General features: G+C 51.2%; 3 protein-coding genes across 3 annotated transcripts; 1 reads left to right on the top strand and 2 right to left on the bottom strand.

Moving 5' to 3' along the window:
* Positions 1-90: 90 nt before the first annotated feature.
* Positions 91-1,086, bottom strand: UCRPA7_2796 (putative l-asparaginase protein; the record flags this gene model as incomplete). Its single annotated transcript, XM_007915416.1, has 3 exons — positions 91-112; positions 187-965; positions 1,051-1,086. The coding sequence occupies 3 exons, from the start codon at positions 1,084-1,086 to the stop codon at positions 91-93; spliced, it is 837 nt and encodes a 278-aa protein (XP_007913607.1).
* Positions 1,087-1,832: 746 nt separating this feature from the next.
* Positions 1,833-3,134, bottom strand: UCRPA7_2797 (putative exosome complex exonuclease rrp43 protein; the record flags this gene model as incomplete). Its single annotated transcript, XM_007915408.1, has 2 exons — positions 1,833-2,570; positions 3,099-3,134. 2 exons carry the CDS (start codon positions 3,132-3,134, stop codon positions 1,833-1,835), a joined length of 774 nt encoding a protein of 257 aa, XP_007913599.1.
* Positions 3,135-3,608: 474 nt separating this feature from the next.
* On the top strand, positions 3,609-4,054 carry UCRPA7_2798 (hypothetical protein; the record flags this gene model as incomplete). The annotated part of the gene is made up of 3 exons (XM_007915432.1): positions 3,609-3,744; positions 3,800-3,840; positions 3,893-4,054. The coding sequence occupies 3 exons, from the start codon at positions 3,609-3,611 to the stop codon at positions 4,052-4,054; spliced, it is 339 nt and encodes a 112-aa protein (XP_007913623.1).
* Between the last annotated feature and the right edge of the window lie 10,108 nt (positions 4,055-14,162).

The raw sequence follows: 14,162 nt of genomic DNA on the forward strand, positions 1-14,162 counted from the left end.
TTGATGATGAGGTCGACAATGGCATCGCTGCCATCCGATGTCCAACCTCCAGCACCCATTCCGGCGAGTACGAGACCTTTGGCACCGGTTTCAACCGCTGCGGTAGCAATCGCTGGATTGAGAGCCTGGTAGCCGTAGAGGATATCCACTTGCGGCAGCTCAGTAAGACCAGTGACGTCAAAATACTGCTTGCCGATAGGCAGCGCAGGGGCATAGTAGAAGATGGGCTTGATGTCGATGAAGAAGCCGAGAAATCCCATCTCATACGCCTTGAACGTGTCCAGCGCGTTGGCATTGGTCTTGGTGGTATACCATGCGCTGGAAATGCGATCATTAAGAACGATCATCGTGCCACGACCTTTGGCCTTCGGACTGCCCGCTAAAGTGACTGCCTCCAACAGGTTGATGGGTCCATCAGCGCTGATAGCCGTCGCAGGTCGCATTGCACCGACAAAGACAATTGGCTTCTCGGTGCGCACAGTCAGGTCCAGGAAGAAGGCAGACTCTTCGAGACTGTCGGTGCCATGTGTGATTACAACACCTTGGCAGTATGGGCTATCAAGCTCAGCCTGAACATGCTGAGAGATGTTTAACAGGATCTCAGGTGTAATCAGTTCACTTGCGACATTCGCCACTTGGACGCCCTTTACATTGGACACATTCTTGATCTCTGGGACTGCATCGATCAAGATGTCAACGCCGAGAGCGCCGGCTTGGTAACCAGTAGTCTGGTCAGAAGAACTTGCGCTACCAGCTATGGTACCACCGGTGGCGTAGATGGTGATATTTGGGAGGCTGGCATTGTAAGACTCCGAAGTGTCCCTTTTAGACAGAATGAAGAGAGGCTCATGTATGGATGCCGGGGCGGGGGCAGCGACCACAACGGCGGCGAGAGCCGCAAGAATAAGCTTTGACTTAATCATCTTGCCAAGTATGAGGCTGACCCAGGGGCTTGTCACGACGTGCTTCACGATCCAAAGCAAAGACCAAATCAAAGAAGCAGAATCCTGGGAATCGATTTCAGGTCATGAGAGGCCTTATATAGCTCACCCTAAACCCCGTTCTGGGGGCTCTCGAGGAAGTCATTCTGAATGGTTATGGATGTGCCGTTATCTCGGGTCATTCACCCAACCCTCGAACTTCGCACAGACTCCAGCATGGCATCATCTGCAGGGACGGCTGCAGGTCAATTCCAATATTTGCGCACAGACACCGACCAGGTTGGCATTATCAACTTGCATCGGTCACCAAAATCCCGACTTTTGTTCGCGGAGTGTACCGAAGTTGTCGACGCTGTGCTGCTTATCGCAGCGGTGTAAGTGGTGTTGCGTGCGGGGTGTTCTCTCTGCCTACGGCAGCGGCACCTTATCAACCGGTCACTCGGGTCCCGCTAGGACCGAGAAAGAAGTTCGTGCCGGTCGAAAGTCCGCGATTTTTAACATTTCGAGGCTACTCGAGTCGGAGTGGGGAAGCATTATCAATGCCCGGGACAAGCTCCAATATGCGGCAGGATGATCCCTATAGGAATTTGAGGGGGTATCAAGTGCTGACGATATTAGGAAGCCGTGATCTGGAACCTGGTTTCCCGATCAATAGTACTTTTCGGTAGGCTGCCGATTGGTGACCGGGAAACTTCGCACTGGAGGGTGCACTGAATAAAGTAGTTGGCAATTGATATCGACGCGGGAAACAGGTAGCCGACAGATCCTTTGCCATATTAAGATGCACAATGACCGGCAGTTATTAGTCTTTTCACTAAATGGGTCTCATGTCCGTGATGGAAACCCGTTTTCGACTGGGGTATCATATTACGTTGCTGTTCATCCACACTCTCATTGTATGGCCTTGCGAAATTCCTCCCATCGGGCTCCAGCTAGGTTGGTGAAATCCCTCAACAACTGTGGGCCGATAATGGTGCCTCCACTCTTAGACAAGTTTCGTATTCTTGTTTGTCCACCACTTTTGTCAACCACCATGGTGATAACCTCATCACAAAGGCTTTCTTCCAGTCTGTCCGGGTCAACGAGCACCCAATGCTTGCCCTGCGAAGCTTTCTCGGCTTCCTTTTCGGTGAAGATGGCCGCGCTGCACGCGACGGGTAGCCCGCTGATGTTTAGAGGCATTTCTTCACTACGAGAACATATGACTATCTCCCGATCCGCATCCCACCAAGCTCGAGGCAATTTTGTGTCTCGTAGGGCGGCGACAATTGCAGCCCAGGCCGCATCGAAAGGGTTGCCGTCAAAGGAAATGAATAGCACATCGATGTAGAGCGTCCAATATGCCTTGAGCTCTGATTGCTCGTCATCCGCGTCCTCGTCGTCATTGCCATCCTCGTCCATGCGGTCGTCCTCCTGTAAACTGGGTTGCTTATACCATATCCGTAGATCCTGGGCATCCACTAGCCGAGATGTGTGCAAAAGAGAGAACACCTTCGTGCTCAATGTTTGTGCGAGAGTCGTGGGAGGCACTCCCGGTAGGAATTCAGGAGCACTTCCAGTTGCCAGCTCCACATTCGGCACGAGCAAGTCGTAGTCCTTGAGCTCCTTCGCACCTTCTCGCCTCACATCCTGTGTTGTTGAGAGCTCAAGTTTCGATCTAGGTCTGTAATTGGGTATGCTCGTCACGGGCAGAATCTCGCCCCTCACTCCACAGATAACCGTTGTGTCTCCTGTCCTGACTACAGCACTCCCATGCGCGTGCGACAATGACGATGTATTGATATTAGGAGATCGCGCCTGGTCCGGGGCACGGCCATTTGTTCGTGCTGATGGGACATCTGGGGTCGCAGGCTGGAGGTTCGCGAGGAGGAATGGATGTGGGGAGAGCTTAGAAAAGGTCGATCGCGAAAACGTCAACGACGATGCCATCTTCCGAGGAAGGTTGCGAACTGCAGAGTTCGCTAATGTGGTGAGCAGTAAGGCGTAGATGTGATGACGGGGAGCTTCGCAGATTTGAAGATTTTTGGCAGGGTCAGGTAAGCCTTGGAGAGATGGTGGGGTTGCAGTAGAGATTGTCCAATGGCGCTTTGGCGGGACGCAGCGAGGCTAGAACGCGCCACCAAACGCCTCCTGGAACTCTGGTAGAGCTAAACTTACGGCTGAATTGAGCAGGGGCGCGCATGTGACGCGCATCAAAGATATAGATGCCATATATGTCATATTACGGGCTCATGGTTAATGTCTTTGCTCTTGACATGAATGCCAGCTCCTACTTCTAACTTCACTGAAAATATTTGTGCTCAGACTTTGTGATTTACTCACAGGGAAGCACCAGAGTAGTTCTACAGTATGCTGCGAAGCACTGTACCTGATGATCCGTACACAATAGTCGTATCTATGACGTAGCAGCCCTCCACATTCGCCCAACTCAACGCCTCAGCTTCCGTCAGCCTTACGCTGTATGTTATGGCATGGAGAGTGCTAACGCCTGTAGCATTTTAGAAATAATCATGACGTCGGATGGCGTAAAGTGGAGACTTTCGAGCACGGAAGTAGCTATATATCATTAGGAGAGCTCAATACGATTCTTCCTCAATCCCTCTGCCATCATTATTCAACTACACAAACAAGACCACACTTTTTCCCAACAGAAACCAAGAAGTCAACATGTCGGGTAATTCGAGTGTAGGAACCTCCGGTGTTTATGAGGCTGGTGATCAGAGGAACGTCAAGAACTCAGAGATCGAGACGGCCGACCGCTTTGACGAGGGTCAACCTAACTCTCATTTGGCCAATGACTCCAGTACGCCCTCCACCAATTCTTTAGCATGATAGGACGTCCACTGACTTGGTCGCAGAGGACCAGAGAACCATTGCCAACCGGCTAGTAGCTGAAGAGGTTCGTTTTCTCAACAATCAAGTAACGGGCGGCGGAAACTAATCCCGGATAGAGCAAGACTGAACCCGAGGACACTGGCGAGAGCGCGCTTTCCAAGAAGGACCCAACCTTACCTGCGAAAGACCACGGCAATGAGCCGTCGAGGGGCGCCAAGATCGACGCCCAAATCCAAGCAGAGGAGGAGGAGGAGCTGAAGAGAAAAGGGAAAGCATAATGATCGAATCGCTCAACAGTTTCGGGTGACGAAGAGTTCTTGCACAAGGATTGTAGTACATGGACACTCGATCACAGAATAAACAAGTAAAAGCGAGAAAATGAGCGAACAGCATTGCCGTGAGCTGAGCTTTGTGACATGGTCATGGTCTTACTTAGTCTCAACGGATACAATCCTCTTATCAACGAGACACCATTTAGACAGACTTCCCATGCAGTGAGGTTCTTCAATGGCTGCTACGTACGCCAATAGTGCACAGTTGCGCCAACCGGAGAACGCCCGAGCTGAAGGAAAGATTATGCCCAGCAATCATTCATGCAAAATCACGCAAATGAGTTGCCTGACATATGCAGGCCATATGATCTGTTTAGTAGTGTCGGCCTGAGAGGTCATTCTATGATTGTTACAGGACAGATAACAGCAAGGACGTCTCGGAAGGTCAGAATATGAAATTCTGGCCAGTCTTGAAAGAGATCAACGGGTATATCCGGGGGCTCTACGGGATGTGTTGTCAACTAACAACCATTTGATCATGGTGAGTGAACAGGTATTATGTTCAGGTCCATCAGTATATCCTTGACCAGCTTAACTGTCAGAGATGCGAGTGAGTCTGCAGCTCGGCACGCCAACCCGACTCAACTGCATCCTAGATAGCACGTCTACTATAGACGATGCCTCTATAATAGTGCTTAATTGTGATCACCAGAATCACGCAGCCGAATCCCCATCAGTTCAACTCATGGCAAGCGATCAATGGCAATTATCTGCTTCTTTTGACTTTATTCGTACTAAAAAAGCTTGGGAATCATGGGTGAGAACTCAGGTGAATTGTGAAGAGTGGATTGTCTGTGCTGTCATCTATTATCGAAATGGCCGACAGGTCTAAGGCACTCCTGTACCCTGGAATCATCGATCCATCACGATTGCATTCGCTATTCATCGCTACCGTCATGGAAAGTTTGTCGTCGTTCCCAGCACGCAACACAAGAAAGTTCGCAGCTACTTGTGCATACTCTTAGCCAGTAGAACGCTGACTAGCTGACAGGTATCGAGATAAGAAATGTGTAGAAACTCATTCTGTGAGATATCAGATCAGCTTAGGGATTCCCACAATTGAGCGAGTTATTGGTGCTGTTGTGCCTTGATATACTTGGGTAATGAATGACCGACGTACACTTTCGTGAAAGCCACAAATGCAGCAACTCCCGGACACCACTGAACCAGAAAATGCCGCAGAAGACGCCGCTCAAGCCGACGCGCATGGCAAAGCCGAGGTGGGCGTGGTAAAATACTTCGCGCTGAGACTGGCGGTACTCGTCCATGGCAAGCTTGAAGAAGGAGACTCGCGTGTCTGTCGTATCTGTACTGTTGACAAACTGACCGAACTGTAGTGTCTGACCTAAGCCTATTCCTTGGAGTACTACGTCGCCGGCATGTGTCGCAGTCGGGCCGTCCTACGGTTGTCGCTGTGAACGATGGAGGTTGTCGTAGGAGAAGGCGCGAGAAGCTACATTTGATAAGAAAAATGTCAGCAATGGACTAGGCTTCACAATCAACTCAGATCAATGAATTTTTCTGATAGATGATCTCCCACTCACTGACTCTACGACCGAGGAAGGAAGGGGAGGAGAGGATAGAGGCTAGAAGACAGAATGTAGTGGGTGGACAAATGGATTGCTGGGCAAACAGATAGACTCGAGTGCTTAGATGAGCTTGTCAGGGATATTGAAGTCTGGGATTTATCTGAACGAGCAAGTGTTTGCGCGACGAGCTGGATGTATGGGAACGTACCCTGAGCGGGCGGGGAGCAATCCTCCTCGTTGGCAGAACTGCCAGCGATGTCGACGTCTTCTCTCACAGTGACCGACATGACTGTTGTATGTCCCTGAGTACTGAGCGAGTGATAATCATGATGGCGATCGCGGACGCGGTTGAGATGAGCAGCAGGAGGAAGAAGCCCTCGCGGGGTGTTCGGGGGTTGGGGATATGCGCGTGACATGGTGAATGCGACCGTTCGTTCCGTTTTTTATCTGAGGCAGAAACAATGATGGCATCCCGGCCCGGGGAAGGGGGGTTGTTTTTGATTTGACAATAGTGAGTCTCAAGATGGTCGAGATGCCCACAGACGAAGCGGTTTGTTTCGTGTCTGGTGTTTGGTGATGGTGGCGAACAAAACCCAAATATTACTGAGGCAGGAACATCACGTGGCACGGTTCAAGTGGCATTCACATGGCATGGCTCAGCCTGTACCTATGATAAAGACAAGCTTCAAGTGTATGTGCATTATGTGGAGCTTCAAGTGAACTTCGTTCGTGTCTTTGTTTTTCAACACTGCTGCTGTAGCTACCTCCCTCTGGTGCCTGTCCAGTAAAGAATGGGGTCATCGTGCTTGTGTGTCATTTGCACATCCAGAGTCAATTCAATTCGAGTCCAGTCGAGCGGAGTGGCATTAGATAGCCATCGCCATCATCCTCCCCTCATCCTCGTACATACAAACACTTCCATAATAGATATTCGGTAATAGCATGTGGCTAGTGTTAGCTACCGACTTTCTACTATTTCCCTTTGTTGCCAAGGACCAGAATTCTGATTCCCAGCTTTCAATAACAAGATGTGTTCCCAAAGTCAACTGCATAGCAGCTCCTATGACAAGAACCTCCTGTCGAGAAGCTGAGGCTACGACCTTCAATGCCAATCCTATGCACGTGCAAGCAAAGTGTCATGGTAGATGGCGAGGTTGTGCCTTGCGGCCTGGGAGGCGCCCAGATCCCACCCCCAAGTGAAAAATTTCGCGTATCAAGCCCGGCATATCGCCCAGTGTGACTGTCACCAGATGTGACATGAGAGGAAGTGCTTCATCAGTGTCACTGTCGCTGTCGCCATCGTAGTCGTCGTCGTAAGCGAAGTCTAGAGTATGTCCTTGCTGGTGCCTCATATCTCTAAGCTTTGTAGCTAGAGTGATAGCAGCTTGACGGAGTGACTATCCCCAGGGCTGTAGCCAGTCGTGGGTGGCGTCCTGCTCCAGCTGTGGCCACAACAACAGGCTGAGTGTGATACTGATTCGTCTCGGAACATGCTCTGTCCAGGTCATCATGAGACATTTGGAGTAGGGTTGGATCAATATGATCGAAAGATTTGTACATCTCAAGGTAAGAGAGTAGCGTAGAGCACGGGCTGGTAATTTTGGACTTTAGATGGACAAGTGCCGTGATGTTGGCCAGAATTGAAGGAGGGGCTTCGCAACCAAATACAGGGCTAGAGAAGGAGTCATAATCATAGTCGGAGAGCTCGCCACTACTAGCGGGAGGTTTGAGGGTAAGAGAAAACAGGTGGAGCCGTAGATAGGTCATTGCCATGATCATGGCATGTATTGGAGCTATGGTATGAGCTGAGACAACAGAGATGGCCTCCTGCGACTGTGAGTGTGAAGTATGCCATTATACTATATGAAGAGAGAGCGACTTGCTTCTACTTACACTTCTGTCCCAAACTGACACACCGCAACCAAGCAATAACACCGATAATGACATAACTCTTACTACTAGTGGTGGCCAAGGACGGCGTTGCTCGTGATTTTGATGACGTTGCTCTCGACACTGTCCACTCGACTACGGCTCTTCAAGCGGCAGTAGGCTGGGCCACCAGGGGGGATCCGTGGTTTCGGGCCACAGCTTCAATGGCTTGTCGAGTTCGCAGATGTAGTGTGGAGGGCTAGGTGTGTGAAGGTCGAAGTTGGCATCGGCTCCTACTGTCGAACCTGGTGCCAGGCGACAATATCGCCAGATGACTTGATGTGAAGAGAAACTGGACAAGATCTGGATGGCAGAAAGCCAGCATGGAAGCACAGCTGGACATGCTGGAGCGTGGAAGGTTCTGCCTCCTCCTCCTCCTGCTCCTGCTCCTGTTCCTGCTGGTCTTCGTCGTTGTCAGCGGCTGCTGGGAACGAGGCCGTGACTGGGAAACGAATGGAGAGCTGGAGTTGGCTGAAATCTTGGGGATGAGGAGGATAACGAGGGTGAACGTCGCCATGCTCTAGCGCCTGCTGATCGACCCTTGTTGTGAAATTAGCTGCTCTAGACGCTATACTCATTCTATTTTTCAATTCTATTTTTATTGATGATTGGCATTGGCGGTGGTGGTTGCTGGTGGTGGTGGTGATGATGGCTGCGAAGATGCGGTACCATGGCTCACTGACTGGTCGGCTGCGAAATTGATTGATCGGGTGACTGACTAGATCTTTTACCTACCTAGGTACCTAGATACTCCAAATCCAACTAAGTAGCTAATGCACAGGGGCAAAGAGTAGGTCAAGCCAGAATACACAAACGGTAAGATAACCAAATAACTCAGCTACCTTTGAGTAAAGGAAGGTGGATTAAGGTAAGGAAGGTAGATGCTTGGCCTTCAAAGGTAAAGAAAGATGGAGTGGAGGGAGCAGGTATGCTGTGTTGTGTTGTTATCTTTGATGACAACAGAAACAGCATCAAGGTTGAATCTTTATGGGATGAGCTTAGCGCCACCTTTTTGTATGAAAGCGTCAGCTTCGGTGAGAATAGAACAGCCAGTCCATGATGCGGAAGTATGTTTATAATCTTTATATGCTAATAGTATATAAATATACTGACTAGAGAATACTCAAGCTGAAGTAAAGATAATGATCAGCGATAACTACTAGAAATCACGCAAATGTGTTGCCTGACAGATACAGGGCAAATGATCTGTTCAATGGTATTAGCCTCGGATAACAGCTTATGACTATTTCAAGGTAGATAACAGTAATGATGTCTCGGAAGGTCAGAATATGTAAGAAATTAACTATCAAGTTCACACGAGATATAGCGACTCCGGCGAGAGTGCCATCTGCGTGGAATCAATCGCAAATTACCTCATCACACGATCCTTGGGTTTCAAAGGGAAAAGAAACGTAGAGAGGCAACGTACCTATGCTAGAGGACAGCTGAAGCCGTTCCACCGAATCCACATTGCGGCATTATTGCCGAGGAGAAGCAATAAAGCAGCGAAGTTGTAAACATGTAGAGGAGAACGATGCAGAAATTCTCAAAAATTTTCGTCGCGGTAGTTTTGAAGAAGCTCAGCACGGACCAACACTCGTCCCAATTACGTTAAGCGGAAGAGCTCCTACGTCCGCCTCAATGGGTGGAGTTGGCTGTTTGGCGAATCACACAACAACGCTTGTACTTCCGGCGCGTTCAAGGTTGACGTCGACTTCAACTGTAACTTTTTGCAAGTGAGAATGCGTGCTCGTAGCGGAAAGAAGTCTCCTTTCCTCAAGTTCTGTGTCATCTATCATATTTTGAATCACCCCAATCAACACAGGCAGCCGAGACCCGGCAGCCACCGTCTCAATTTAGATGATGCGACCAATATGCAGCCAACGGGATGTCGCGTCATGGCACCTGTCAATCAAGTCCACTTCCGAGTCGGCGCCCTTCGTGCTAACCTCAATGGCGCTCAGCTGTCTGTTCTGTAAGGTGAGACCTGTCCGGGTGTCCCCGTCGCATTCGGTGAACGGCCGCGCTGCTTCTTCTGAAAGGTGCTGCTGGGAACTGGAAAAAGAAACCAAGGTGCTTGGTGCAATCTGCGGTCCATCCACTCAACGATACCAATGTGCACTTCAGCCCATTAGGGATTTGCCTAGAAGCGCCGATTGGCCACGGAACATACTCCGGGCAGGTCGAATTATTGATGCTCGCTGCTGCGGCCGTGAGGAAACTTCTCAGACAGACTAACTTGCACATGGCGCAAGCTTGGGTCATTCATTCGTTCTCAATGGACCTGGCAGTTTTGCGCGTGATTGGACGACGCTCGACTAAGAGACGCTCCTGAACACCATCTGCTCTGCCGCTGGCACTCTGGAACCGAGTTTCAGGGCTCCAACACCTACCCCATGAGCATCCCTAACGCTGCATCTAGCGATGGGTTCGGGTTATACGGATGCATCAAGGGTCGCCCAGATCTAGGTCGATTTGGCGAGGCGTCCAGTCGGATTGGACAGCGATCTCATGCTGTGTAGCGCACAACCATCCAGTGTTGAGGCTCAGTGGCGACCTCACAGGGCTGGCGAGGCCGTGATGAACTGAAGGAGGACTCTTCAGATAAGGCAACCTTATCACGTACGTGTGAGACCTACCGGATTGCGTTCCAGGTCAGCACGGGTCGCCCGGTGCTCGACGATGCCACATTGTTCAGCTTGGGATGCCGTCCGGTTTTACTTTTCCTTCATTGTTTCCTCGTCATTTCTACGTCATCCGCTAACAATGCCCATATAACAGGGGTAAAGGGGTGAATTTTTTCCCCGTCACGTCCTTATCTTGCAACAACTTGGGGCGTCCATTTGCCGGTATGGTCAGTGGTGTGTCCATTCCTTGGCCTACATTACTCTATTCATTACGTGTGCAATGCTCCCCTAACTCCTGACACAAAGAGACTACTCGCCCAGAGTAGATTTCATCATGCAACCTTGTCGTTATACATGGGCCCGACTTTGATATCTGACAGAACCTTGAAAGACGCCAATAGGTGACACATTAATCATAAGATCCCACGCTTGTATCCCGAACGTTTGCCAGACACCACCCGCCCACCACCGCGCCAAAACAAAACACCCATGGGGCAGTTGCTGTTCACAATGTGCCAATGAGGCTCTCTGCTGTCTCTTTTCGGGAGTTCGTGCCGGTTCAGCAGCATGGGGTGCCACAGTTCCCGCATGCTCGACCAGGGATCACCCAGACCTCCTGGCCATTGGCTGCGCAGGTCGGACAGCGCACGCCCGGAAGCTGTGGAACGTGAGCCCGTGCTCTTCATACCACGCCGAGACCGCAGGGGGGAAACTTACCGGCACACTCCGGATGCCGTGATGCGTTGAGAATACTCCAGGATACTGGGGTTCCAGAGGAGGCAGCGGGCCTGCTCCAGTCGGATGCAGGTCGCGCGGGATAGTGGGCCGGGCCATAGTTGTGGATATACCAGAGTAGGTAGATGGCCAAGTTTAAGTATTTGAATATATGGGGGGAGGATGTTTCTGACGTCAAGAGTTTGCTGTCTTGGGGGGTTGCTATGTTGATGATATCTCCTAAGGGTCTTTGGAGAAGATGATGGTGGGTTGTTCCAAGGGGGAAAAGACGTTTGAGCTACTAGGTGAAGTCCGGATACTTATACTTTCCGGAAGTTGTCTAGGAGCTTACTCGTTCGTTTCCCTATCCTCGGACAAGGACCAGGCCAGGTGGTCAAAGGAGATGAAGGAGATTTGTGAACGGAGAGCCACTGGCGGGAACGGATGTTGCAGAGTCAGAAGCAATGAATGGGAGGGGACCCTGTACTTAATATGCCATCTGATCGTCGTGTATCTTGTGGAAGCGCTAGACGGTTTATTGCAGAATATCCATGTGGGACGGACGGGCAGGACTACAATCGACTTCTCTGGCTGTCATGCCCGTGGCGCTCCAAGGGTTCAAGTATATACTCGCACCGGCTTTGGAGCACGGCCGCTTTCTGGAGGGGGTGTGGGAAAGAAAAGATAGAATGGCAGCAGGGCAAGCAAGAATGAGGACCTAAAACTGAAGTGACCTGAACTGCCTAGGTCTGGGAAGGAAAAGCAAAGACTAAGAGTAAGCGCACACGTACGTACTGTAGTAGCTAACGTCTGAGGGTGAAGAGCAGCCAGGGAGGGATGTCCTTGGGGATTTGTCAAGGAGCGTCCTCGCCCCGAAACCTTGAACTACTCCAGTTTGGGGGCACTCTGTCCACCGCGCTCTACTGCATAGTAACTTGCCAACGACGGTCAAGACGCTCGATTGGCCATTAACAGCCGGTCTAGGCTGGAGGAGCAGGGATAGCACGGGGAGCAGACTTGCGACCCCTTCGGCGGAGTGATGTGCAGCATGGATTAAGCAGGACCCAAGGACACCAAGGACCCAAGGCCACTGCTGTGGATTCCGACTAACAGTGGTAGAGGGAGGATCCTTGGGATCCACTCCGCCCACTTGGCCGTCCACACCATGTACAATGCAGCGTCTACTATGCAGTATGTACACCTGGACAGGACCGGGACTGCCGCTATCAGATCTGACCGACCCGGAGCTGACGCTGCTTTTATTATGGGAACATGAGCCCTGCCCTGCCATGCCCTGCTTTTGCGCATGGCCCTGCCCTCGCCGACGCTGTGGAAACGATATTGCCTATGTAGCCTAGTACGAAGCTAGGGGCTTGAGGCTAAGGAGCCTAAGTCAGGACAGGCTACCCAGGTATCTTGTCAGATGGGTGATGGACATTTGACAGACAGAAAGCCCAAGACAAGAGGAGGTAAGGTAAGTCACCGCAATTGTGTTAGACTTACACTAAGGTAAAGCAATGTAAGAGGTAAGGTAAGTACTATGCAGCAGTAAGGTACGTTGAGGTAGAGGTACGTACCGTCTCTCATGCCATGCACCTGCTATGCTAGGTATGCCATGCCATGCCACTCAGCGACCTGCACCCACTGGCTGGCTTGCACTTTCAAAACCAAGCCAATACTGGGCAAGTCAGCCAAGCGGGAAAGGCTTGCATGTAGCCATCCTATAAGTGCTGGCTGCTTAGTGTCATCCTGACTTCTGACTTGTTTTATGTTTGCTGCCGGTGACGTGCTTCGATTCGTCTTCTTCCCATCGTTCCAGGCTCATGCCCGCGGTCTCCGAGAACGCTAATAGGCTGAGAGGCGCACTGAGACGGGCGGACGGGAGGATCAGGGACGGGACCGTCGCGCACTTGGCCGTGGGAGATATGGCGAGAGTTGCCGGGATAAACCACAGTCAGGACAAAGCAGCGTTCAGCGCATTGGCAGCTGACCGGTGAGCTGCCATGCCTGTCTCCCACTGCCTCGACACAAGGCAGACTTCCTGGGAGCCTGGCCTGGGTCCATGCCTGGTGGAAGGACGAGAAGACCAAGGACAAGAGATGGAGAGACCGACGACAACAAGAGACATGCGGTGGGGTGCCCAGGACTAGGTATCCGGCACTACTTTCCTACACCACCTGAGGTATGTCACTACTGCTGCATGACATGCGAAGTGGCTTGAGAGATCCTTGACCATACAGAGAGCAAGGCGAGGTGTTGTTGAGATTAGCAACATGGTCGACGGCCAGCCAGCCAGCCAGCTAGATAGAGAAACAGACGGACAGAGAGTGTGTAACAAACAGATGGAGCGCTGCAGCTTGTGTCATTTCTCACAGCTCTATTTTCGGCCCGGTGTCTGCAAGGGGAACATCTGCTGATGTCCAATTCAGCTTCCCTTGTTCCCTGCGCATAGGCAGGTATCCGCTGGACGTTTGCGCCTAACTCGACTGTCTTTTGTTGCCCAACCGCCGAGAGATCTCTGCTGCTTTCCCCGAGGTGTAGCAGACTCTTGAACTCTCAACAGATGTCGCTTTCCCCAGGGGCCCTTTTCGTTTACCCTTCTTCATGCTCCCATGCTGTTTGCTCTAGGTGAGATAGACACCCACACGAGATCAAGTACTTTACCGTCCTCTAAGGTATGCATGCATGTATGTACATATGCAGGGAGGAGGTAGGTGGGCAGCCCCTCCTCCTCTTCCTCCTCGGCTTGCCCCGCTCCTCTTCCAGGGCTCCAAACAACCCTAGCGCATTCTTCAACATATTCCAGGGGACGGACACGCAAACACACAGACATCTCGGTGCCGGTATCTAAGGCCGTGGGAGAGTGATGGAGTAGAGTACTGTATGTACTCGCACACCGACGACGCCTAACCCTCTTCTTGCTCCCCTGTCTCCGCATGCTTTGACTACAGCAAGTTACCGTAGTCGAGACTCGCACAGGACAGGGCAAGGTGGTAGGCCGGCACCCTAGCTCTACTACCAAGTGCTGTGCCTCGATACAACATATCTTGGGTATCTACCCTATGATCATACGGATGAGAACCGACCAAGCTGAAGTCCTCCGTCACTGCAAGCTTGATGCTACCTTATCTACCTGCCTACATAAAAGTCGTACCTAGGTAGGTTGGCAAGCGTAGTCAGGTCACCTTGCGCAATATGCACAAGCTGCCGGCATGTAAGGTGTCCCAGCTACCAGGTTACAGTTATTGGACAAAC

This window comes from Phaeoacremonium minimum (assembly GCF_000392275.1).
Source record: "Phaeoacremonium minimum UCRPA7 unplaced genomic scaffold PA7_03_scaffold_212, whole genome shotgun sequence".
Classification (NCBI taxonomy): Eukaryota; Fungi; Ascomycota; class Sordariomycetes; order Togniniales; family Togniniaceae; genus Phaeoacremonium; species Phaeoacremonium minimum.